General features: G+C 52.8%; 1 protein-coding gene across 3 annotated transcripts in view; it reads right to left on the reverse strand.

Moving 5' to 3' along the window:
* ABCF2 (ATP binding cassette subfamily F member 2) overlaps positions 1 to 23,209 on the reverse strand; it is a 36,761-nt gene extending 13,552 nt beyond the window's left edge. Inside the window, exons 1-3 of one of the 3 annotated variants that reach the window (XM_083186523.1) lie at positions 23,061 to 23,209; positions 20,282 to 20,450; positions 10,331 to 10,543 (exon numbers count right to left, since the gene is read on the reverse strand). In XM_083186523.1, coding sequence (XP_083042649.1) covers positions 10,331 to 10,543; positions 20,282 to 20,420 — 352 coding nt within the window. In that variant the 5' untranslated portion in view covers positions 20,421 to 20,450; positions 23,061 to 23,209. Of the gene's footprint in view, positions 1 to 10,330; positions 10,544 to 20,281; positions 20,451 to 22,992; positions 23,014 to 23,034 lie in introns of those variants that run through there. The other 2 variants (XM_083186524.1, XM_083186521.1) reach the window with 2 other exon arrangements.
* Between the last annotated feature and the right edge of the window lie 813 nt (positions 23,210 to 24,022).

Here is a 24,022-nt window from a genome sequence, read left to right on the forward strand (position 1 = left end):
TAGGGTGCATGCACCCAGCAAACTGAAAGTTCACCGTTGGTGCACGCGCCCTACGTCTGCACATGATCAGAAACGCGAATGCACTGAGGACCGAAGGAATAAGAATAACCCCCTAAACCCTGTAACAGTCATACACACGGAATAAGAATAACCCCCTAAACCCTGTAACAGTCATACACACGGAATAAGAATAACCCCCTAAACCCTGTAACAGTCATACACACGGCTCCTGCTACTCCTGTGATACTGGCATTTCTGTACTACACGCACATTGTTCTGACTGCTCTATACCCGTAATGTGACACACGCTGTATATATCAGTAGCACATGTGCAATTTACACACGTTTGGTATATCATTCTAACAATTATAGACTCATATTTGGGGTTTATTACTGCTATAAACCAGCCGGACCGGTACTATATGCCTCAATCGTGTGGATAATTAATTTATGCCACATTTACTACATTGCTCCTAATTATACAAATATAAGTGGGGACGTAGGATATTTACAGAACTGACGCCTCTAGTCACTTCTGTATACTGGCGGCCAGTGCTTCTGTGCACAATAACCGAGCAGCACATAGTAACTACTTATTGTGAACTACAAGGCGGCAGACAGAAAGTAACACTTCACTATTAGCCACAAAGACGCTGGTCCAAATATTACAACGGTCATTGTACAAATAGAGGGCAATTAAAGTGTGCCACCTGCCTGCCACCTCACCCTTTTAAACACCGTCATGGTCTCCAACTTCCCCAGCATCACTATATGTTGTATATGTTCTTTTTTATATTTCGCAGTCTTTTAAACAGCAATTCAATAAAAGAGAATTTTTCAGAACCAAGAATTTAGGTGGCGCACATTAAGGACAAACTCTCTCTCTGTGTATCTACCTCCCAATGTCCAGTGGTAGCACTTCCACATAGCATACATGTCACGCTATATTTATTCTGAGGGTCCTCACTCCTTATATTTGTCCTGTGCGACTGGCAGCGTACCCCTTTTTGCCCAGAACTATGGATCGCAAGGTCTCCATCCTGAACTTTGGGACCCAGACGACACGGATGGGGCAGAGTGACCCGTTGGGCTCCGGACCAAGAAGAGGCTGGTTTACCACTAAGGCGCAGGGAGCGGAGCAATGACCCCGGATGACAGCAGCTGCTGGAGGCCTGCTCCAGAGCTTGGCGCTTATCCAAGTCCCTTGGAGAACTTGTTGAAAAGATCGAGCTTGGTGGACAACGCCAGAAGGTTATGGAGTAGCCTCGGGAGACCACATCCTGAACCCATGCGTCTGTCATGGATTCCAGCCAGATGTCTGAGAACCCCAGCAGGCGACCCCCCCACCCTGGGATCCTCCAGGAGGAGTGTCGCCCCGTCATGCTGAGGGCTTATCCTCTGGCTTAGTCAGGTTGTCTGGTGGCTCAGGGACACTTGCCCTTGGCAGACTGAGTTCTTGTAAAAGAATGTCCCATACCGCTGCCCTGGAAACGAAAGGACTGGAAGGCCGAATGGCGACGTGGATTAGGGGTGGATGGTAGGAAAGCGGCCTTGGACGCAGCCACCGTAATCACGAATTTGTCTAGTTCCGACCCGAATAAGAGGGAACCCTCAAAGGGAAGTGCTTCTAGGGTTTTCTTAGAGTCAGAGTCAACCTTCCAGGAGCATAGCCAGAGAGACCGACGTGCCGCCACAGCCGAAGCGGACACTCTGGAGTGCAGCCTGAAGCATGGTGTCAATAGTAGGCAACAGGTCATCTCCCCTCCTCTGCAGCAGGATGATCTGAATTACAGCTCCTCAGGCAGTGCTCCAATTCAGATCATCTTCAGGCATCGATTCCATTCAGGATATCCACCCTGTCAATATTGGAGTCCTACGTGACCCAGTGTTTCAATCTTGGCATAGAACCTCCATCGCATTATATGTATGTATATTATTTTTATTTTTATCTTGAAATCGAAGTGACAGATATCTTGAGGATTTTGCCGTATAGCATCATCTAATACTGGGGTAGCCAACTCCACACCTCGAGGGCTACCAACAGTGCATGTTTTCCAGGTCTCCTCACAGAATCACAAGTGATGTATCTATCTCCAACTGCAGATCTTTTATAATGTGTCAGTCAGTGATGAGTGCACCTGCGAGGGGGAGCTGGAAATTGGGCACTGTTGGTAGCTCTCGAGGACTGGAGTTGGCTACCCCTGATCTAATAGATCTATGAGATACCCCACCTCATTGTAGATCGTTGGATATGTTGGGGAAAAAATCCGTCCTAAGGATATTCGGGCATCATGTTTCTGATTCCTTACCCATATATCTGAACCCCTGATGAAGTCTTATTAAAGACGAAACGCGTAGGGTTAGAACCATTGTCTTGAAAGGAATGATCAGACGCGAATCATGAGATTTTAATAAAAATACAAAATTGTACTGTTATTAGTTGTACTTATCTCTCTGTATTTATCCAAATCATTGGCGGATAACATCAGCCTCTGTATATTCCATCTCTACCCTTACACTGTCTCCCACTAACAGGGGGATCTATAGAGAAGCTGCTCAACCGTTTAGGTCGCACTTAGGGTCATTCTGTGAGAGACAGATATAATAGAGCCGACAGGAGAAAAAATGAGATTTATGTCTTACCTGGTAAATCTCTTTCTTCGAGGACATCAGGGGCCACAGCGTTACAGTGGGTAGTAAGGAGATGGGAGAGCACCAGCACCCTAGAGGTTAAACTTGAACTGCCTCCCAGGCAGCCGGGCTCCTCCCCTCCTCTACCCCGCCTCCAGGCCAGGAAGCTCAGTTTTTTTAACAAGCCAAGGCAGGAGACAAGATAGAAGGAAGAGAAGCACCGCACAGAAACACATTCTGAACATGTTAGTACCCTCAACCGAGGGATAATATAACATAATCATAACTTAACCATAACGGAAGTAAAGCAGGCGCGGCAGGGAGGGATCCCTGTGGCCCCTGATGTCCTCGAAAAAAGAGATTTACCAGGTAAGACATAAATCTCATTTTCTCCTTCGGGAGACATCAGGGGCCACAGCGTTACAGTGGGACGTCCTAAAGCAGCCACCTATGGGTGGGGACGCGCCTGTGCCGCAGCCAACACACTCTGGCCAAAGGCCGAGTCCTGGGAGGCAAACGTGTCAAAAGCGTAAAAACGCAAGACAGTAATGGCGGACGACCAAGTCGCCGCCCTGCAAATTTGCTCAACTTTAGCACCGCCTCTTACAGCCCAGGACACCTCCACAGACCTAACGGAATGTGCCTGAATCCCTGCCGGAACTGGGAGGGAGGTGTCCAAATATGCCTGCCAGAGCGACTCTAGCGGGCAGTAGTTTGCGTAGAGGTGGGCCACCCTCTCATCCGAACACCATATAGTACAAAGAGAGAGAGAGTCTGACTAGTGCAACAGCCTAGAACGGTGCACATAGCACATAAATACGCCCCGGCCGGACAACGTCCAAGGAGGACCAAGCCGTAGTAACAACAGACTGTCTAAATGCCGGAACAATAATGTCCTGGTTGACCTGAAAGCCGGACACCACTTAAGGTAGTTGAGAAGGGACGGTAGGAAAAACCGCCCGGTTATAACCAAGAACCAAGGACTTACAGGACAGAGCTGACAGGTCAGAGACTCCCCTGGCCAAAGCTATCGCCAACAAGGAAACAATCTTCCAGGCGAGTCAACACAGGTCCACCGACCGCAAGGGCACAAAAGGTGGGCCCTGAAGAAGTCAGGATTAGAGAGATCCCAGGGGGCAACTGGGGTAACTAAGGGAGGCTGGATATGCAAGACATCCTGCAGGAATGTACAGACATCCGTCGACAGAACAAGATGTGCAAGGCTGAAATCCGAACCTTTAAAGATGATCAACGCAACCCAGCCTCCAGACCCTTCTGCAAGTAGGACAGAACCCTAGCCAGGTAGTAAGTCCCGGAATCTGAAGCGTAGGGTTCGCAGCAGGAAAAGTAAGCCCTCCATATGCGATGGTACACCCCATCTAGGGAGGTTTCCTCGCCCTGAGCATGGTGGAGTGAAACCCGCTGGGTCTTACCCGGGAGGTCTCAACAGCCACCCCGTCAAAGCCAAGTGCCTCAAAGCCGAAAGAGAGAGGCGGACCATGAGAGCATGCCTGTGTCCAGGGGTAAGCGAATAGGAGGGGCTACTGACTGCAGATCCGAAAACCAGATCCGTCTGGGCCAAGGTGGAGCAACCAGAATCAATGTGCCGCCCTCCGGCTTCAGCTTGCGAGACATTCGCAAAAGGAGGAAAGTGGTGGAAAGGCGCCATCAGTGTGGACGGCCACGGAGCGGACAGGGCGTCTACCAGGCAAGCCCCCCCCTCCGGGTCGCAAGACCAGGACCCGCACAGTGGTGGTTTGAGGGTATGGCGAGAGGCTGTCAAGGCCACCTCGGTTGGGCCCCACCGTTGTACCAGCATCTGAAACATCACTCTAAGGAGGGTCAAGTCGTCGGCATCACAGGTCTGACGGCCGAGGAAGACCGCCACCCAATTCTGGACTACCAGGATAAAAATTTCTGAAAAAGCAGGGATCATCTCTGAAAGATGCCGGATGCTTCTGTCATAGTGGGCTGACAACTAGTGCCACCCTGGTGGTTAACATATGCCACCCTTGTCGCAATGTCCGACTGGACTTGCACCGGCCAACCCCTAAGTTAGGGTTCCGCCAAGCGGACTGCCCGGAAGATTGTCTTTAGTTCGAGGACGATGATGGAGGGCTGGGCCACTAGAGTGGTCCAGAGACCCTGGAACGACCTTTGAGAAGTGACCACCCCCCAAACACGGGAGGCTAGCATGCATGGCTCCAGTAGCGAGGTCCCGTCCAGAAGCCCCCAGGAAAGGGGGGCCCTGCTGGAGACCAGGCGAACTTCTGGGCATGGATATTGTGGGAGGAAACCGGAGTACCAGGAGTAAACCCATGCAAGTCTGGGGAGAATATACAAACTCCGCACAGTTAGGGCCATGGTGGGAATCGAACCCATGACCTCAGCGCAGTGAAGCAGTAATGTTAACCACTACACTATCCGTGCTGCTCCTTGGACAGTATTGTAGAGGGTTGGTATGGAACTGAGCCTATTCTGCCAATTCGAAGGCCGATCCACCAACCCCAGGGACCCCACGCAGGCATGCACAGACACCTGCCAGGGGGACAAGAGATGTCTGATCCTGGACTGTAGAGCCAGATGGCAATCCCCCAGAAGGGATATCCTCTGCCGAATGGTATCTAAACCGGCCCCCATATTTGGCACTGGCCCAAATAAAAAGGAACCCTCAAAAGGGACTTTGAGTTCAGGCCTTCCAAGAGCACAGACACTGGTATGTGTGTGCAGCTATGGCCGAGGGTGACCCTCTGGAGGCGATTGGTGTAATTTCCAGAGCCGTCACCTGATACTCAATAGAAGGCAGCAGGGTTTCCTCCGACACCCCTTATGCAGCGTCCGCTGTGAGAGAAGTTGCTCACGCAACTAAGGCCTTAGCCACCCAAGCAGATGCCTGGGGCAGGAGTGCGTCCACTTTAGGGACAGTCTCCCAGGGGACTATGTCCTCCTGTGGAAGGGGGTAAAAGGAAGGGAAACCGCCGATGGCAAGCTAAACTTCCTGTTAGGAATCTCCCAACTGATGACCTTAGTCGAGTTCAGAGATTTACGGAATAAACCCAGAATACACCTAGGGAGACACCCAAAGGTGTAGGCGGCTCAGCGGGGTCGTTTAAGGTAAGGACCTATTTGACAGCTGAGACCAAGGTCGGCACCTCAAGACGAGGTGGGGGGGATTCACCTTATCACAGGCCCCCCATCTTCCATACCGTCGTCGACGGTCCCCTCTAGACAAGGCTAATCCCAGGTGTCCTCCTCTCTGTGTCTGCTGACGGAGGAGTCTGGATGACGGGGGTATCTGCGTCTACCTGCAGGTACAGAGCGCTTCCACTGTGCGGGGAGCTACACCCGCCAAGGATGGGGACGGCATTTCTGGGGACCTTGTCTGGAGGCAGATAAGCACTCAGCCAAGGGATGAGGCTGCTACTGCTACTAGCTGCACCGGCAACGGAGTAAAGAACGTGGCCCAAGCAGGCTCCTGTTTTCTAGAGGAGGCTGTACCTGTGGGCCTCGCCCAGGCATTGTAGCAGCCTGCGTATAAGCCGTACTGTACTAGTAATGGGGGCATAGGCCAACATTACAGGATGTACAAGACATCCGCGCCGGAGCCCCAGAGTCACTGGGACTGGTACTCCTGGAAGACGTTGCAGTATTATAGCACTGTGAACCGGCTGCTAAAGCACAGGTAAGACAATGTACTACAAGTATAGAAGGCATACAATGCCATAGAATAGGCGGGTAGCCTATATGGTACCGCTAACACAGTATTCTCTGACCAACAGAGATAGTGTTCAAGCCATACACCGTAAGCTGGTACTACGTATACCTTGCGGTGGCGTAGACATTTGGCCCATTTGTACGGCTAACACAGCATACTTCTGTTTTAAATTTTGCATTGTGGGAAGAAACCGGAGTACACGGAGTAACCCCACTAAAACACGGAGAGAACGTACAAACTCTGCACAGTTAGGGTCATAGTGGGAATTGAACCCACGACCCGAGCTGTGCTGCCCCCACAGTACGCAGTAAGCTAGTACTAGGCACATATAGCAATCATTGGCAGGCAGCCTTTCTGACAGGCAGTGATAGTGTTACACAGTGCACAGCCAGCCTGCGATATACATACAATGCAGTGATATAGACAGTGCAGTGATATACATACAATAGACAGCTGCCGTGATATAGACCGGCAGTCTATACGGTACAGACAATGCAGTATGCATCTGAGCCAGCTTGTAATAGACATACAAAGCAGTGATATAGACATACAGTGCAGTTATATATACAGGTGCAGTGGATATACTGGCAGTCTATATGGAACAGACAACGCAGTCTGCATCTGACAGTCAGCTTGTATCTGACAGGTAGATAAACTCTGCACAGTCTGGGTCATGTTGGGAATCGAACCCATGACCTCTGCACTGTGATGCAGCAATGCTAACCATTACACCATCCGCTCTGTCCTTTATGCTTCCGACAGGCAGTGATGGTGTTAATTCACAGGATACAATGTTGCACTTGGCTCTGCTGTGCCCACAGTTTGAACTCTGTCTGCTCTGTAACCTGACTCCTGGAGGAGATTATTACAGGGGAGCCTAGGCAGTGAAGGAGTGGAACCCCAGACTGGCTTGATAAGCTCTCTGTGTCCCTCCACACATGTTAAGTCAGCATGACCTAACCAGCAATACATGGCCATATAGTACAGTGTAACACAGATTAAACTGACAGGCAGCTAAACTGTTAACAAACAATGCAGCATACAAGGGCAATGCAATTAATGGCACAAGGCTCCTTTCAGAGCACAGTACTGTACAGTATCCCGAAGGAGGGGTACAGGGGGGACATGCCCAAATGACCTGGCAGTGAAGGAGTGGAACTCCGGGTGGCTATGAGCTCCTCCGTGTCCCTCCTCACATGTCGCAGGCAGGCAGGAAGGGATCTCAGTGGCGGGAACTCTCTGTGCGCCAAGCACAGTTCCCTGCCTACTGTCCCCGGGTGGAGAGGCTGATGTGGGGGGAGCCTTCTCCCCCTGCTGACAAATGGCCCCCAGGGAGGTGTCCACATGCGGCGCAGGTAAAAATGGCGGGGATCCGGCGCTACCGGGCGGCCCCGCATACCTGGCGCCGCTGCCCACAAACCGTTTCCCTGGTGGTCCAGCGGGAGCGGGTGGCGAACCAGCCGTCCGCTTGTCAGCGCAGTCGGCGGTCCCCCCCGCCGAACTGCTGCAGCCGCAATGCCCAGCAAGCGCAATCGCGCGCGCTCCCAGCGGGGAGCGCGTTACCTTTGTCAGGTCCCCGGCGTCCGGTGGCGGCTGTGGCTCCCCAGTGCCCGGGGGCCGCTGCAGGTCCCCACCCTCGAGTGGCGATGCAGCTCCGGACCCGGGTGATGGAGCAGCAGCGCAGGTGTCTGTGCAGACCCCCAGTGCTGCTGCTCTGTCACTGACACAAGTCAGTGTAAAAGAAAAATGAAAAATAAAATATAAAAATCAAGTTAGGCTGCTAAATAGCAGCCCCTCTATTAGGTGCATCTGGCTCCTGCCAGCACCCGAAAAAACTGAGCTTCCTGGCCTAGAGGCGGGGTAGAGGAGGGGAGGAGCCCGGCTGCCTGGGAGGCAGTTCAAGTTTAACCTCTAGGGTGCTGGTGCTCTCCCATCTCCTTACTACCCACTGTAACGCTGTGGCCCCTGATGTCTCCCGAAGGAGAAAGTAGAAATAGAAGGTGCCCATACACGTTGTGATAAGCAGCGTGCAATGCGATGCGCACTCCCGCGGGCGTCGCACAGAACAAAAAGTATGTGCTGCACATACTTTTTGTATTGCCCACGGATCGCATCGCATGCAAAACACCCGATAACGCGTCGCAAGCTGCTTATCACAACGTGTATGGGCACCTTTACAGACTAGCACATCATTCACATACAACGCAGATTATAGCAGTACAATGCTGGTACAAATAACTGCCACTGCACTCCCGTCACCTACTGTGCCTCTGTGGGCGGGGCCACTCCCGTCACCCACTGTGCCTCTGTGGGAGCGGCCACTCCTGTCACCTACTGTGCCTCTGTGGGAGCGGCCACTCCTGTCACCTACTGTGCCTCTGTGGGAGCGGCCACTCCTGTCACCTACTGTGCCTCTGTGGGAGCGGCCACTCCCGTCACCTACTGTGCCTCTGTGGGAGCGGCCACTCCCGTCACCTACTGTGCCTCTGTGGGAGCGGCCACTCCCGTCACCTACTGTGCCTCTGTGGGAGCGGCCACTCCCGTCACCTACTGTGCCTCTGTGGGAGCGGCCACTCCCGTCACCTACTGTGCCTCTGTGGGAGCGGCCACTCCCGTCACCTACTGTGCCTCTGTGGGAGCGGCCACTCCTGTCACCTACTGTGCCTCTGTAGGCGCGGCCACTCCTGTCACCTACTGTGCCTCTGTGGGAGCGGCCACTCCTGTCACCTACTGTGCCTCTGTGGGAGCGGCCACTCCTGTCACCTACTGTGCCTCTGTGGGAGGGGCCACTCCTGTCACCTACTGTGCCTCTGTGGGCGGGGCCACTCCTGTCACCTACTGTGCCTCTGTGGGAGCGGCCACTCCTGTCACCTACTGTGCCTCTGTGGGAGCGGCCACTCCTGTCACCTACTGTGCCTCTGTGGGAGCGGCCACTCCTGTCACCTACTGTGCCTCTGTGGGAGCGGCCACTCCTGTCACCTACTGTGCCTCTGTGGGAGCGGCCACTCCTGTCACCTACTGTGCCTCTGTGGGAGCGGCCACTCCTGTCACCTACTGTGCCTCTGTGGGAGCGGCCACTCCTGTCACCTACTGTGCCTCTGTGGGAGCGGCCACTCCTGTCACCTACTGTGCCTCTGTGGGAGCGGCCACTCCTGTCCCCTACTGTGCCTCTGTGGGAGGGGCCACTCCTGTCCCCTACTGTGCCTCTGTGGGAGGGGCCACTCCTGTCCCCTACTGTGCCTCTGTGGGAGGGGCCACTCCTGTCCCCTACTGTGCCTCTGTGGGAGGGGCCACTCCTGTCCCCTACTGTGCCTCTGTGGGAGCGGCCACTCCCGTCACCTACTGTGCCTCTGTGGGCGGGGCCACTCCCGTCACCTACTGTGCCTCTGTGGGCGGGGCCACTCCCGTCCCCTACTGTGCCTCTGTGGGCGGGGCCACTCCCGTCCCCTACTGTGCCTCTGTGGGAGGGGCCACTCCCGTCACCTACTGTGCCTCTGTGGGAGGGGCCACTCCCGTCACCTACTGTGCCTCTGTGGGAGGGGCCACTCCTGTCCCCTACTGTGCCTCTGTGGGAGCGGCCACTCCTGTCCCCTACTGTGCCTCTGTGGGAGGGGCCACTCCTGTCACCTACTGTGCCTCTGTGGGAGGGGCCACTCCTGTCACCTACTGTGCCTCTGTGGGAGGGGCCACTCCTGTCACCTACTGTGCCTCTGTGGGAGGGGCCACTCCTGTCACCTACTGTGCCTCTGTGGGAGGGGCCACTCCTGTCACCTACTGTGCCTCTGTGGGAGGGGCCACTCCTGTCACCTACTGTGCCTCTGTGGGGGCCAATAGGATGTGAGTGCGGTAGACAGTGTTACAGGAGAGACTGTACCCAACACTATCCCTCATTAGAACAGATAAGGAGGTAACATACATGAATCAGTGACTGTGGGGCAGACACACACATAAATATGGCAGTGTGCACTGCTGCTGCGTTCCTACCAGTGCCATTCAGCCCGATCAGTCCATATCTTCGGCCAGAATTCAGCTCTAGCGTGGTGTCACTCAGCAGCTCCTGCCCATGGAACGTCAGGGACATGTTGATGATGTGCACATCGGTACTGTTGGGGTGTGAGGCCAGAACCCCAGTAACCGCCCGAGCAGCAGCTTTCCGAAGCTCAAACTCCTCCATCTGGGGCGCCTCATCATTTCCATCTGTGAAGAGAACATGTATGTTAGAAGTGGTTTCCATGTAGACATTATCCCTTATGGAGAGAGATCACCCCAGCGGCTCTCAGCCACCCTGCACAGAAGCATCTGGAGGGATCACCGCTACTGTAGGTCCAAGGTAAATGACGGAACACTGATCATACCATGGTTCTGTGCCACAACAGACACACTCAGAACTGGCATAGGTCATTTTACTGATTGACGCTCCCACACATCTGGCACCAAGCAATAGGAATTTCTGCTCTGCAGCATTAAGACTCTGAAGGGGTTTATTTACCAAGATGCTATGCCCATAGCAACCAATCAGAATCTACTTTATTTAGCACCTTCTACAAATGAGATGTATATCTTACCTGTTAAATCTCTTTCTTCAAGGATGTCAGTGGCCACAGGGCTAACGCTGGGTAGTGAGTGGGAGAGCGAGCAATTCAGCACCCGAAAGGTTAAACTTCTTCCTGCCTCCCAAGCAGACTAGGCTCCTCCCCTCCTCTACCCCGCTTCCAGGCAATTCAGTATTAACAAGCCAAGGCAGAAGAAGGACAAGATAGAAGGAAGAGAGGCACCGCACAGAAACACAGTCTGAACAAAAACTAATTTGCACAACAGAGGAACTAGGCCGCAACAACTTTAACAGAACTAAAGCAGGAACTAAAATGCGGCCCCTGACGTCCTCAACAAAGAGGAAAGAGTCTTAACAGGTAAGACAAAACGGTACTTGTTTCCTAGCAGGGCGCCCAGATTCCTTACGTATGCAAACGTAGTGAAATTGAATCTCATGGTACGTTTTTACCATGCGATGTGTGCGATGCGATATTTGATTGTACAAGCACCCATGCCATAAGATGTGACGAGTGCTTACAATGAGATGTGACGGGTGCTTACAATGAGATGTGATGCTATGTGTGCATAGTATGTGATGGGTGCTTACAATTGTAAGCACCTGCACCATTGTTTAGCGTCAACCCCAGTATCCACGCCACCCCGACGCGTGGCGAGCTCAGCGAGCCCCGCGAGGGGTGGCGGAACGGGTCCTCCGACCTTTTCATATCCTCCACTATCCACGTCGGCGTGGAGTTGATTTTAGATAGTGTGGCGAGCGCAGCGAGGGGACGCAGAATACATGTAAAGTTATCCGCTGCGCTCACCACACCATCTAAAATCAACTCCACGCCGACGTGGATAGTGGAGGGTATGAAAAGGTCGGAGGACACATTCCGCCGTCGCTCGCCATGCTTCGGGGTGGCGTGGATACTGGGGTTGACGCTAAACAATGGCGTAGGTGCTTACAATTGTAAGCACTCATCACATCACATACTATGCACTCACCACATCACATACTATGCACTCACCACATCACATACTATGCACTCATCACATCACATACTATGCACTCACCACATCACATACTATGCACTCACCACATCACATACTATGCACTCACCACATCACATACTATGCACTCACCACATCACATACTATGCACTCACCACATCACATACTATGCACTCACCACATCACATACTATGCACTCACCACATCACATACTATGCACTCACCACATCTTATACTATGCACTCACCACATCTCATACTATGCACTCACCACATCACATACTATGCACTCACCACATCACATACTATGCACTCACCACATCACATACTATGCACTCACCACATCACATACTATGCACTCACCACATCTCATACTATGCACTCACCACATCTCATACTATGCACTCACCACATCACATACTATGCACTCACCACATCACATACTATGCACTCACCACATCACATACTATGCACTCACCACATCACATACTATGCACTCACCACATCACATACTATGCACTCACCACATCACATACTATGCACTCACCACATCACATACTATGCACTCACCACATCACATACTATGCACTCACCACATCACATACTATGCACTCACCACATCACATACTATGCACTCACCACATCACATACTATGCACTCACCACATCACATACTATGCACTCACCACATCACATACTATGCACTCACCACATCACATACTATGCACTCACCACATCTCATGGCTTGTACAATCAGAAATGCGATCCTATGCAATATTTCATTGTATAAGCAGTCCTCCTGTGCAGTTACCATGGACATCGCACAGCACTATAGATGGTACGCGATGCGATGCTCCTACGCAGAATAGCACACTAAGCTATTAGCTATTAGCTTACTGGGCGCCCTGCAAGGAAACAAGTACCGACAAATCTCCTTTTATTCTTTGAGACACATCAGGGGCCACAGGCTAATGCTGGGACTTCCTAAAGCAGCCACCTAAGGGGATCCAGTATGAAAACCCGGCGGTCGGGATCCGGACTGCCGAAATCCCGACAAGGGGGGGGGGGGGGCGGGACGTGGATCGCCTCCCCTTGCGGGCTTGCTGCGCTCGCCACACAGCGGGCCCGGTGCCTCGCTACGCTCGGCACGCTAATTTATTCTCCCTCCAGGAGTGTCGTGGACACCCACGGAGGGAGAAACTGTCGGGATATCGGCGGTCGGGATTCTGAACGCCGGGATCCCTACCACCGGGATTTAAACTGCAACCCACCTAAGGGTGGGGACGCGCTTGTGCCACAGCATGTACACTCTGGCCAAAAACCGAGTCCTGGGAGGCAAACGTATCAAATGCGTAAAGCGCAAGAAAATATTGACGGACGACCAAGTCGCCGCTTTACAAATCTGCTCAGCTGTTGCACCGCCCCAAACAGCCCAAGTGGAGTGTGCCCTGACACCTGAAGGAACCAGGAGGGAGGCGCCCAAGTATGTCTGCCTAAAGACAGAGCGAATCCACGGGCAATCGTTTGCTTAGTAGCCGGCCAACCTCTCTTTTGAAACCCATAGAGCCCAAAGAGAGAGTTTGATTTCCAGAAAGATTTAGTGCAATGCACATAGATGCGTAGGGCACGGAGCACATCTGCGCAGGAAAAGCATACCTTCCCCGAAAGGCTGGGACCACAATCTCCTGGTTTACATGAAACATAAACACCACTTTAGGGAGGTGAGAAGGAACAGTTCTAAGTACTGCCTGATCAGAATGGGAAATTAGAAATGGGGACCGCAGGACAAGGCTGACTGGTCAGACACCCTGCTGGTGGAAGCAACTGCCAACAGGAAAACAGTCTTCCAGGTGAGCCAACAAAGGTCCACTGACCATAAGGGCTCAAACGGTGGGGCCTGAAATGCAGCAAGTTCCAGGGAAAGGTTCCATGGGGCTACCGGGGGAACAAAGGGAGGATGCACTGCACGAATGTGTGGACATCCAGCATCGCCAACTTCCTACGGAACAAAATGGACAAAGCCTAAACCTGTACCTTCAAAGAAGATAACAGCAATCCAGCCTCCAGGCCCTTCTGTAAGAAGGACAGAATCCTGGCCAAGCGGTAAGTACAAGACCAGGAAAAGTAAGCCCGCCAGATGTGATGGTAAGCACCGGCTGAAGGCGGCTCACATGCCCTTTGAGATTACAGGGAGGTCTCAACAGCCACCCCGTCAAAACCAGATGCCACACATCCAGGTGTAGACACAGTCCTTGAGAGAGCAGGTCTGGACGTACACATATCTGTCTGGGCCAACTGGGAGCCACCAGGATCAGTGTGCCGCCCTCAACTTGCGGATCACTCTCAGGAAGAGCGAAATGGGAGGGAAGGCGTACATCAGAGCAAACTGCCACGGAGCTGACAGGGCATCCACCATGCAAGCCCCTGGGTTTCGAGACCTGGACCCGTATAGGGTGACCTTGTGGTTGTGGCGCAATGCCATCAAGTCCTCCACGGGTCTGCCCCAACATTGTACCAGCATCTTGGACACCTCCGGATGGAGGGCCCATTTGCCGGAATCCGGCATCTGGCAGCTTAGGAAGTCCGCTTCTCAATTGAAGACTCCCGGGATAAAATAAATAAAATCGCTGAGATCTCTGCCCATTAAAAAATGCGGGATGTCTCCACCATAGCAGCCAGACTTCGAGTGCCAGCCTGGTGGTTGATATAAGCCACCGTCGTCGGATTGTCAGACTGGACCTGCACAGGGCGACCCGCAAGCCACGGTTCGGCCAAGCAAAGGACCTGGAAGACTGCCCTCAATTCAAAGACATTAATCAATAAGTCGGGTTTCCTGAGCGTTCCAAAGTCCCTGGAATTTACTGCCCCCCCCCCCCCTCCCCCCCGAACAGAAGCTGGCATCTGTTGTGAGGAAAGTCCACTGGTGGATCCAAATTGTTCTCCCTGCTGTGAGGTTCTTTGGGCAGCAGACATCGCAACCAGGGTGTCCGTATACTTCCATATCTAGACAACCTGTTAATTCTGGCACAATCTGCAGAAGTTCTCAAGGAACATCTGAACACAGTGGTGACATTCCTAGAAGGTCACGGCTAGATCATCAATTGGCCCAACTCATCCATGATTCCTGTACAGTCTATGATCCATTTGGGAGCTCAGTTGGATACAGTACATCAAAGAACCTCACAGCAGGGACAACAATTTGGATCCACCAGTGGACTTTCCTCACAACAGATGCCAGCTTCTGCGGATGGGGGGGGGGGGGCAGTAAATTCCAGGGACTTTGGAACGCTCAGGAAACCCAACTTATCGATCAATGTCTTTGAATTGAGGGCAGTCTTCCAGGCCCTTTGCTTGGCCATGACCTTCGTAAACACCCGAGAGGCGGTAGACAGTCCAAAAGGCAGAGCCTGAAAATTAAAGTGACAGCCCTGCAGTGCAAACTGCAGAAACTGTTTATGTTTCGGCCTGATTTGCAGATCCGTATCCTGGATGTATAGGGAAGCCATGTAGTCTCCTTGTAAGGCCAAGACGATGGACCTTAATGTTTCCATTCGAAACTTGAACAAACTTGTTGAGTCTTTTTAAGTTGAGAATGGGACGGTATGACCCGTTGGGTTTCCGGACTAGAAAGAGGCTGGCATACAATCCCATGTGCTATGACGCCGGATTGCAGGAGCTTTTGGATGGATTGCTTCAGAGCTATGAACTTTTCTAAGTCCTTTGAAGGGCTTGTGAAAATGAAAGCGTTTGGTGGATGACGCTTGGGTTTGGAGGACCTGGCAACCTGGGGTTGGGTTTTTGAAAAAGAATGTCACCTGCCCTGGAAGTGAAAGGACTGTAAGGCAACACAGAGACGTGGTGTAGGAGCAGACGGTAAGAAAGCAGCCTTAGAAGCTGCCACCGTAGCCACAATTTTATCCAGTTCAGACCCAAACGGAAGGGAACCCTCAAAGTGAAGCACTTCTAAGGTTTTCTTAGAGACAGGGTCCACCTTCCAAGAGCACAGCCATAAGGATCTCCGTGCTGCAACTGACAGGTCTAGTGCAATAACAATTCACAATACAATAACCCGCTTTTCCCCCCGCTAACAAGACAAGCCAACGCGTGTTTCGCAAAAGGATTTTTCAAGGCTTACCGGGTCGGTGAACATTGAAAAAGCCTTTTGTGAAACGCGTGTTGGCCTGTCTTGTTAGCGGGGGAAAAGCAGGTTATTGTATTGTAAATTGTTATTGCACTAGACCTGTCAGTTCCGTGTATCCATTCAGCCTTAGCGGTGTGCCGGTCACTTCTCAGTGACGGCATTCAACAACTAGACGGCTGCACAGATAACAGGAGATAGAGAGGCTGTTTTAATCACCCCATCTCGCAGCATCTATTGTAACACTGGGATTGGGATGCACTGTCCTCCCAGTACTATAATATTAAACCAATACATTTGCCTACTATATATATTTTGGTGATAGGAGGTGACAGGAGCGACCAGGCCGCTGCCCGCACCTGGTCTCCTCCCACCTTAGGCGATGTGGCTAAATTAGGGACATGATTCCCCTTTATTGATGCACACTGCCAAGTACTGATTGGGTACTGCAACAATTATATAACAATTATACTGTGATTCGGTACACACCACAATCTTATAGATCCTGCAGATCGTAGATTTTAATCCCCGTTACGTTAATTTATTTCCTTTTTAGAAAGTCCTGTGTGATTTTTGTTGTATGTTTGATTTTATATTTTCGCAAACAATTTTTAAATAAACTAATAAAAGTTACATTTTATATTTTCTTCTCTTGTGCACCGCAAAACAGACTTTCTGTTGTTTCCCCGATACTACCTTCCTACTGTCTGGCGGTAGCACACCTCATCCCATGTGTAATACTATTACAATATTGATAAAGAGGTAATCTGACTATATTAAGTAGAATTCCTGTGCGATCGACCACCCTTCTGCTTCTAGTCTCCGTGCTGCAAGTGCCGAAGATGACACTGGAGGTCAGGGTGCCAATATCAAGCGCTGCCTCCCCTAAATAGAGGGTGGCCTGATGCACCATTTCAATGGTAGGTAGGTTCTCTGCGGGCACACCGTCGGCTGCAAGAGTAATTGCCCATTCCACAATGGGCTTAGCCACCCAAGCTGATGCCAGGGCAGGCCTAGCTACTGCACTTGCAGTGGTGTAAATGAGTTTTAGGAAGTTTTCCAACTTCCGATCGGCTGGGTCTTTCAGAGACACAGTTGGGATGGGCAGCGTAGATGATCTCAATAGTTAGCCACATGTGCATCACCCTTAGGAGTTGTTTCCCAGCGGACCCTAACCTCCTGAGGGAGGGGGTAAAGGGATGCAAAACATCTAGACAGGGTAAACTTCCTGTTTGGTACCTCCCAAGCCTTTTTTCCAAGTCATTGGATTTAGGGAATAAAGCTACAGTCCGCTTAGGGCATTTAACAATAGGGACCAAGCATTTAAATTAAGGGCTTCTTCTACTGCTGTGACTAAGGCCGCCACATCAATTAATGATGGGGCATCCTCTTTGGCTGAGGCGTCCTCCTAGTCAGCATCAGCAGGTTCCCCCTCCTCATCATCATCCTGTTCATCCTCCCAGTCAGAGTCATGCTGACGGAGGAGCGGAGAGGAAGAGCTTTCCCTGACCATAGCCCTGGGCTTATCAGGTCTACCCTGTAAGGTTTTTCTTTTTGTAGGCCCTGAACAGAGCCAGATAATGAGCTCACTCATGGTGGCTCCAATCCAGCCAAGGATGAGGATGGCATCATAGGCTGCTGGGGTGGGGCAGATGAGAGCCTATCTACCAGCTGCGCCATCATCTGAGTAAGCGACGTGGCCCAGGCAGGCTCCTGAGAGAAGGCTGGAGCTGCAGGCGTCATCTGCGCATAAGCCGGACAGGACGGACATAGTCCTGGGGGATAGGCCAGCATTACAGGATGTACAAGACAGCAGTGCTGGGGCCCCTGTCTTACTGGATTTACCCCTAGCAGACATAACCAGGCTCTGTATACACGGAACACAGTGAGATAGACAGGCAGCTTATAGGTACAGATAACACAGTATAGTATAGTGCCGACAGGCAGTGATAGTGGTAATGCAGTACACAATACACAGCAAGCATACTGACATACAATGCAATGACAGACCGGCAGCTTATAGGTACAGAAAACACAGTGTAGTGCCGACAGGCAGTGACAGCGGTAATGCAGTACACAATACACAGCAAGCATACTGACATACAATGCAATGACAGACCGGCAGCTTATAGGTACAGAAAACACAGTGTAGTGCCGACAGGCAGTGACAGCGGTAATGCAGTACACAATACACAGCAAGCATACTGACATACAATGCAGTGACAGACAGGCAGCTTATAGGTACAGAAAACACAGTGTAGTGCCGACAGGCAGTGACAGCGGTAATGCAGTACACAATACACAGCAAGCATACTGACATACAATGCAGTGACAGACAGGCAGCTTATAGGTACAGAAAACACAGTGTAGTGCCGACAGGCAGTGATAGCGGTAATGCAGTACACAATACACAGCAAGCATACTGACATACAATGCAATGACAGATCAGCAGCTTATAGGTACAGAAAACACAGTGTAGTGCCGACAGGCAGTGACAGCGGTAATGCAGTACACAATACACAGCAAGCATACTGACATACAATGCAGTGACAGAAATGGCACTAAGCTCCTAAAGCAGCTATTGCTGACTGGAGCACAACTCTGTAACCTGTGTCCTGTGAGGAGAGGTACAGGGAGGACAGGCCCAGGCTTTCTGGCAGTGAAGGAGTGGATCTCCATGTCCCTGCTACACGTGCTGAGGGCAGGAGGGATCAGTGGCAGGAATCACTATGTGATGTGCCGCCTACTGTCCCAGGGGGAGTGGCTGTGTGAGTAGAGCCACTCCCCTTGCTAACAAATGGCTGCCAGGGAAATGACCTCAAGCAGAGGCAGTAAAATGGCAGGGATCCAATGTGCGCCAGGTGGCTGCTGCTCACACACCTTTTTCCCTGGTGGTCCAACAGAAGCAGGAGTCTGACCAGCCATCCGCTTGGGCTGCACATCCGTTACTAGCCTCGCGTGCACACTCCCAGTGGGGTGCGTGTTACTTGTCATCAGTATCCCTGTGCCTGGCTGCGTTCTCACACACCGATACATAGTGCTGCAGCCACCAGGTCTGGGTAATGGAGCAGCAGCGCTGGTATCTAATACACCCGTTGCCCTGCTGCTCTGTCACTCACCCAGTCAGAATTTATGCCTGGTACACCCCAGAACGATTGAGATCAGGTGTTTTGAGGCCAAATCGTTCAGGTGTGTACCCTACATAAGGCTGCTTAGTGCAGCTGTAAGGTACATGTTGGCTCCTGCCAGCACCAAAAAAACGGAATTACCTGGCCTGGAGGCGAGGTAGAGGAGGGGAGGAGCCTGGCTGTCTGGGAGGCGGGGTAGAGGGGAGCAGCCAGGCTGCCAGGCTAGAGGAGGGGAGAAGCCAGCCAGCCAGGCTAGGGGAGGAGCCAGGCAGCCAGGCTAGAGGAGGAGCCAGGCAGCCAGGCTAGAGGAGGAGCCAGGCAGCCAGGCTAGAGGAGGAGCCAGGCAGCCAGGATAAAGGAGGAGCCAGGCAGCCAGGCTAGAGGAGGAGCCAGGCTAGAGGAGGGTAGAGGAGCCAGGCTAGAGGAGGGTAGAGGAGCCAGGCTAGAGGAGGGTAGAGGAGCCAGGCTAGAGGAGGGTAGAGGAGCCAGGCTAGAGGAGGGTAGAGGAGCCAGGCTAGAGGAGCCAGGCTAGAGGAGCCAGGCTAGAGGAGCCAGGCTAGAGGAGCCAGGCTAGAGGAGGGTAGAGGAGCCAGGCTAGAGGAGGGTAGAGGAGCCAGGCTGCCAGGGTAGAGGGGAGGAGCCAGGCTGCCAGGGTAGAGGAGGGGAGGAGCCAGGCTGCCAGGGTAGAGGAGGGGAGGAGCCAGGCTGCCAGGGTAGAGGAGGGGAGGAGCCAGGCTGCCAGGGTAGAGGAGGGGAGGAGCCAGGCTGCCAGGGTAGAGGAGGGGAGGAGCCAGGCTGCCAGGGTAGAGGAGGGGAGGAGCCAGGCTGCCAGGGTAGAGGAGGGGAGGAGCCAGGCTGCCAGGGTAGAGGAGGGGAGGAGCCAGGCTGCCAGGGTAGAGGAGGGGAGGAGCCAGGCTGCCTGGGAGGCAGGGGAAGTTTAACCTCTAGGGTGCATGAATTCTCGCTCTCCCATTCCACTACTCAGTGTTAAGCCTGTGGCCCCTGATGTGTCCCGAGGAATAAAACAAGAATAATCTGATTGGTTGCACACAGCAAGATCCCATCTTAGTAAATACACCAGTCAGTTCCTGCTGTGGTGGGAGTTTGGGGGGTCGTCCAGGACTCACCAGCAGCCAGGCTGCCATTAGATGGCTGCGTATCGGCCTCCTCTGAAGCACACTCATCATTCTCCTTCTTGGGCCTCTGACGAGCCTTCGCGGCCTCCTTCTTCTTGGCTGCCTTCTTCTTAGCCAAGTCAGAGGGCATGTCTGCAGCGTAGTCAGATGATGGGACAACCTAGGGGTCAGACGGGAGCAGAGGTCACTGATGTACTAACAACGTCAGCTGAGGATTTAACTGTCTGCTAATGGAAGCAAGTAATCAGCCACCTGCTCCAAAACGCTGGAAAATGGAGAACACAACCATTGGGGAAATGTGTTACATCAGACGGCTTTCCCTAACTGTCTGACCGAACGACATCCATCTCCCAGGGTCTGGGGGCAAATAGAGGATTGTCATAAGGGGTCTAATACAGCCGGCCCCATAATCCCCTACATTAGCACGGTTGAGTTCTCAGCAGATAAAGATTTAGGTCTGTATCCAGTTTTATCCAAATCCTCATCGACACATCTCCTTCCCCCAATTAAATATGCTACCACACACACACACACCCTTCCCCCCCCCCATGCCCACATGACACACGCCACCGCACAGCTCCCTCCCATGCCCACATTACGCACGCTACCACATATCCTTCCCCCCAATGCCCACATAACACCCGCAACCACACATCCTCCCCCCCAATGCCCACATAACAAACGCAACCACACATCCTCCCCCCCAATGCCCACATAACAAACGCAACCACACATCCTCCCCCCCAATGCCCACATAACACACGCAACCACACATCCTTCCCCCCAATTAAATAAGCTACCACACCCCCTCCCCAATGCCCACATGATAAGCCACCGCACAGCTCCCTCCCATGCCCACATTACGCACGCTACCACATATCCTTCCCCCCAATGCCCACATAACACCCGCAACCACACATCCTTCTCCCCAATGCCCACATAACAAACGCAACCACACATCCTCCCCCCCAATGCCCACATAACAAACGCAACCACACATCCTCCCCCCCAATGCCCACATAACACACGCAACCACACATCCTCCCCCCCAATTAAATAAGCTACCACACCCCCTCCCCAATGCTCACATGATAAGCCACTGCACAGCTCCCTCCCATGCCCACATTACGCACGCTACCACATATCCTTCCCCCCAATGCCCACATAACAAACGCAACCACACATCCTCCCCCCCAATGCCCACATAACAAACGCAACCACACAGCTCCCTCCCATGCCCACATTAAACATGCTACCACATATCCTTCCCCCCAATGCCCACATCATACACACAACCTTCCCCAATGCCCACATAACACACGCAACCACACATCCTCCCCCCCAATTAAATAAGCTACCACACCCCCTCCCCAATGCCCACATGATAAACCACCGCACAGCTCCCTCCCATGCCCACATTACGCACGCTACCACATATCCTTCCCCCCAATGCCCACATAACAAACGCAACCACACATCCTCCCCCCCAATGCCCACATAACAAACGCAACCACACAGCTCCCTCCCATGCCCACATTAAACATGCTACCACATATCCTTCCCCCCAATGCCCACATCATACACACAACCTTCCCCAATGCCCACATAACACACGCAACCACACATCCTTCTCCCCAATGCCCACATCACAAATACAACCGCACATCTACCCCCAATACCCACATCACACGCATCCTCCCCCCCAAATGCCCACATCACCTGCTTAGGCAAGCATATAGCTCCTCCCTACCCACACAGACAATACCCCTGGTAACCTCAACTCTCATACAGACACCTCAACCACTATACCTGCCTGCTCACCTATCTCTACCCGTATCGCCCCATAAACCACCATATCGCCCTCTCACCCACCGTATCCTCCATATGCCCCTCTATTTCATTACATCACTGTATCAAATTGTAGCCCCTCCCCCCCACAATGTAAGTGACTTACTAGCGGCCCCCTCAGTATCTCACACCATAGGGGTATTCATCACACACCGTACCACCCCTCACCCATCATATCTAGTGTTCATTCTAGCACCCCCTATTTATCTGCTGCAGTGCTTCTAGCACAGTGTGGTCTGTATATCAGCACTGATATGCAAACCAGACCTGTGCTAGAAACACCACAGCAGACAGTGACACCACAGGCAGGGAACAGGAAGTGCATGGGTTTACAAAGTTGGCAGGTGCTAGAATGAACACTAATATCTCCCCCTCACCCATCATATATCCCCCCCACCCATCACATCCCTCACCCACCATATATCTCCATCACTCATCACCCATATGCCCCCCTCACCCACCATATCCCTCCGTCACTTATCACCCATCATATCCCTCACCCATCACCCACCATATCCCTCCCTCACCCACCACATATCTCCATCACTCATCACCCATATGCCCACCTCACCCACCATATCCCCCCCACCCATCATATATCTCCATCACTCATCACCCATATGCCCCCCTCACCCACCATATCCCCCCCACCCACCACATATCTCCATCACTCATCACCCATATGCCCCCCTCACCCACCATATCCCCCCCACCCACCACATATCTCCATCACTCATCACCCATATGCCCCCCTCACCCACCATATCCCTCCGTCATCATCACTCACCCACCCCCACTTTTTTATTACATCACTGTCAGAATGTACCCACCCACCCACACTGTAAGTCACTTACTAGCGGCCCCCCTCGCATATCACGCACTATCCCCCCTCGTACCGGCAGCAGAGGCTCCCGGCTCTCACCTCTCTCCCGGCGTCTGTCTCTCAGACTCACACTATCCCCCACGTGCCACCGGCTCAGAGACCAATCAGCGTCATCCTTACTGTGAAGCTGGCGCTAAGAGCGCTCTGCATCCTGGGAGTTGTAGTTTTATTTTTCATCTCCCTGATAAAGATGACTGTAACGTCACTACAACTACCAGCATGCTCCGCGGCTCTGAGCACGGGCCATGTCAAGTCTGACGTCATTCAGTGCTAACGCTGCGCGGCTGCGGCGGGAGTGTGTGCTCCAGGAATGTCTTCCTCCCTTCAACAAGTGTCACGCTCACACACAGTGCCCCCACACCCAGTGCCACACCAATCACTGTCCCACCTCACACGGTGTCACCACAATCACTGCCCCCACACCCAGTGTCACACCAATCACTGCCCCACCTCACCCGGTGTCACACCAATCACTGCCCCACCTCACCCGGTGTCACCACAATCACTGCCCCCACACCCAGTGTCACACCAATCACTGCCCCACCTCACCCGGTGTCACACCAATCACTGCCCCACCTCACCCGGTGTCACCACAATCACTGCCCCACCTCACCCGGTGTCACACCAATCACTGCCCCACCTCACCCGGTGTCACCACAATCACTACCCCCACACCCAGTGTCACATCAATCACTGCCCCACCTCACCCGGTGTCACACCAATCACTGCCCCACCTCACTCGGTGTCACACCAATCACTGCCCCACCTCACCCGGTGTCACACCAATCACTGCCCCACCTCACCCGGTGTCACCACAATCACTGCCCCACCTCACCCGGTGTCACACCAATCACTGCCCCACCTCACCCGGTGTCACACCAATCACTGCCCCACCTCACCCGGTGTCACCACAATCACTGCCCCCACACCCAGTGTCACACCAATCACTGCCCCACCTCACCCGGTGTCACACCAATCACTGCCCCACCTCACCCGGTGTC

Source organism: Crinia signifera, chromosome 5, assembly GCF_055691185.1.
Source record: "Crinia signifera chromosome 5, ASM5569118v1, whole genome shotgun sequence".
Taxonomy (NCBI): Eukaryota; Metazoa; Chordata; class Amphibia; order Anura; family Myobatrachidae; genus Crinia; species Crinia signifera.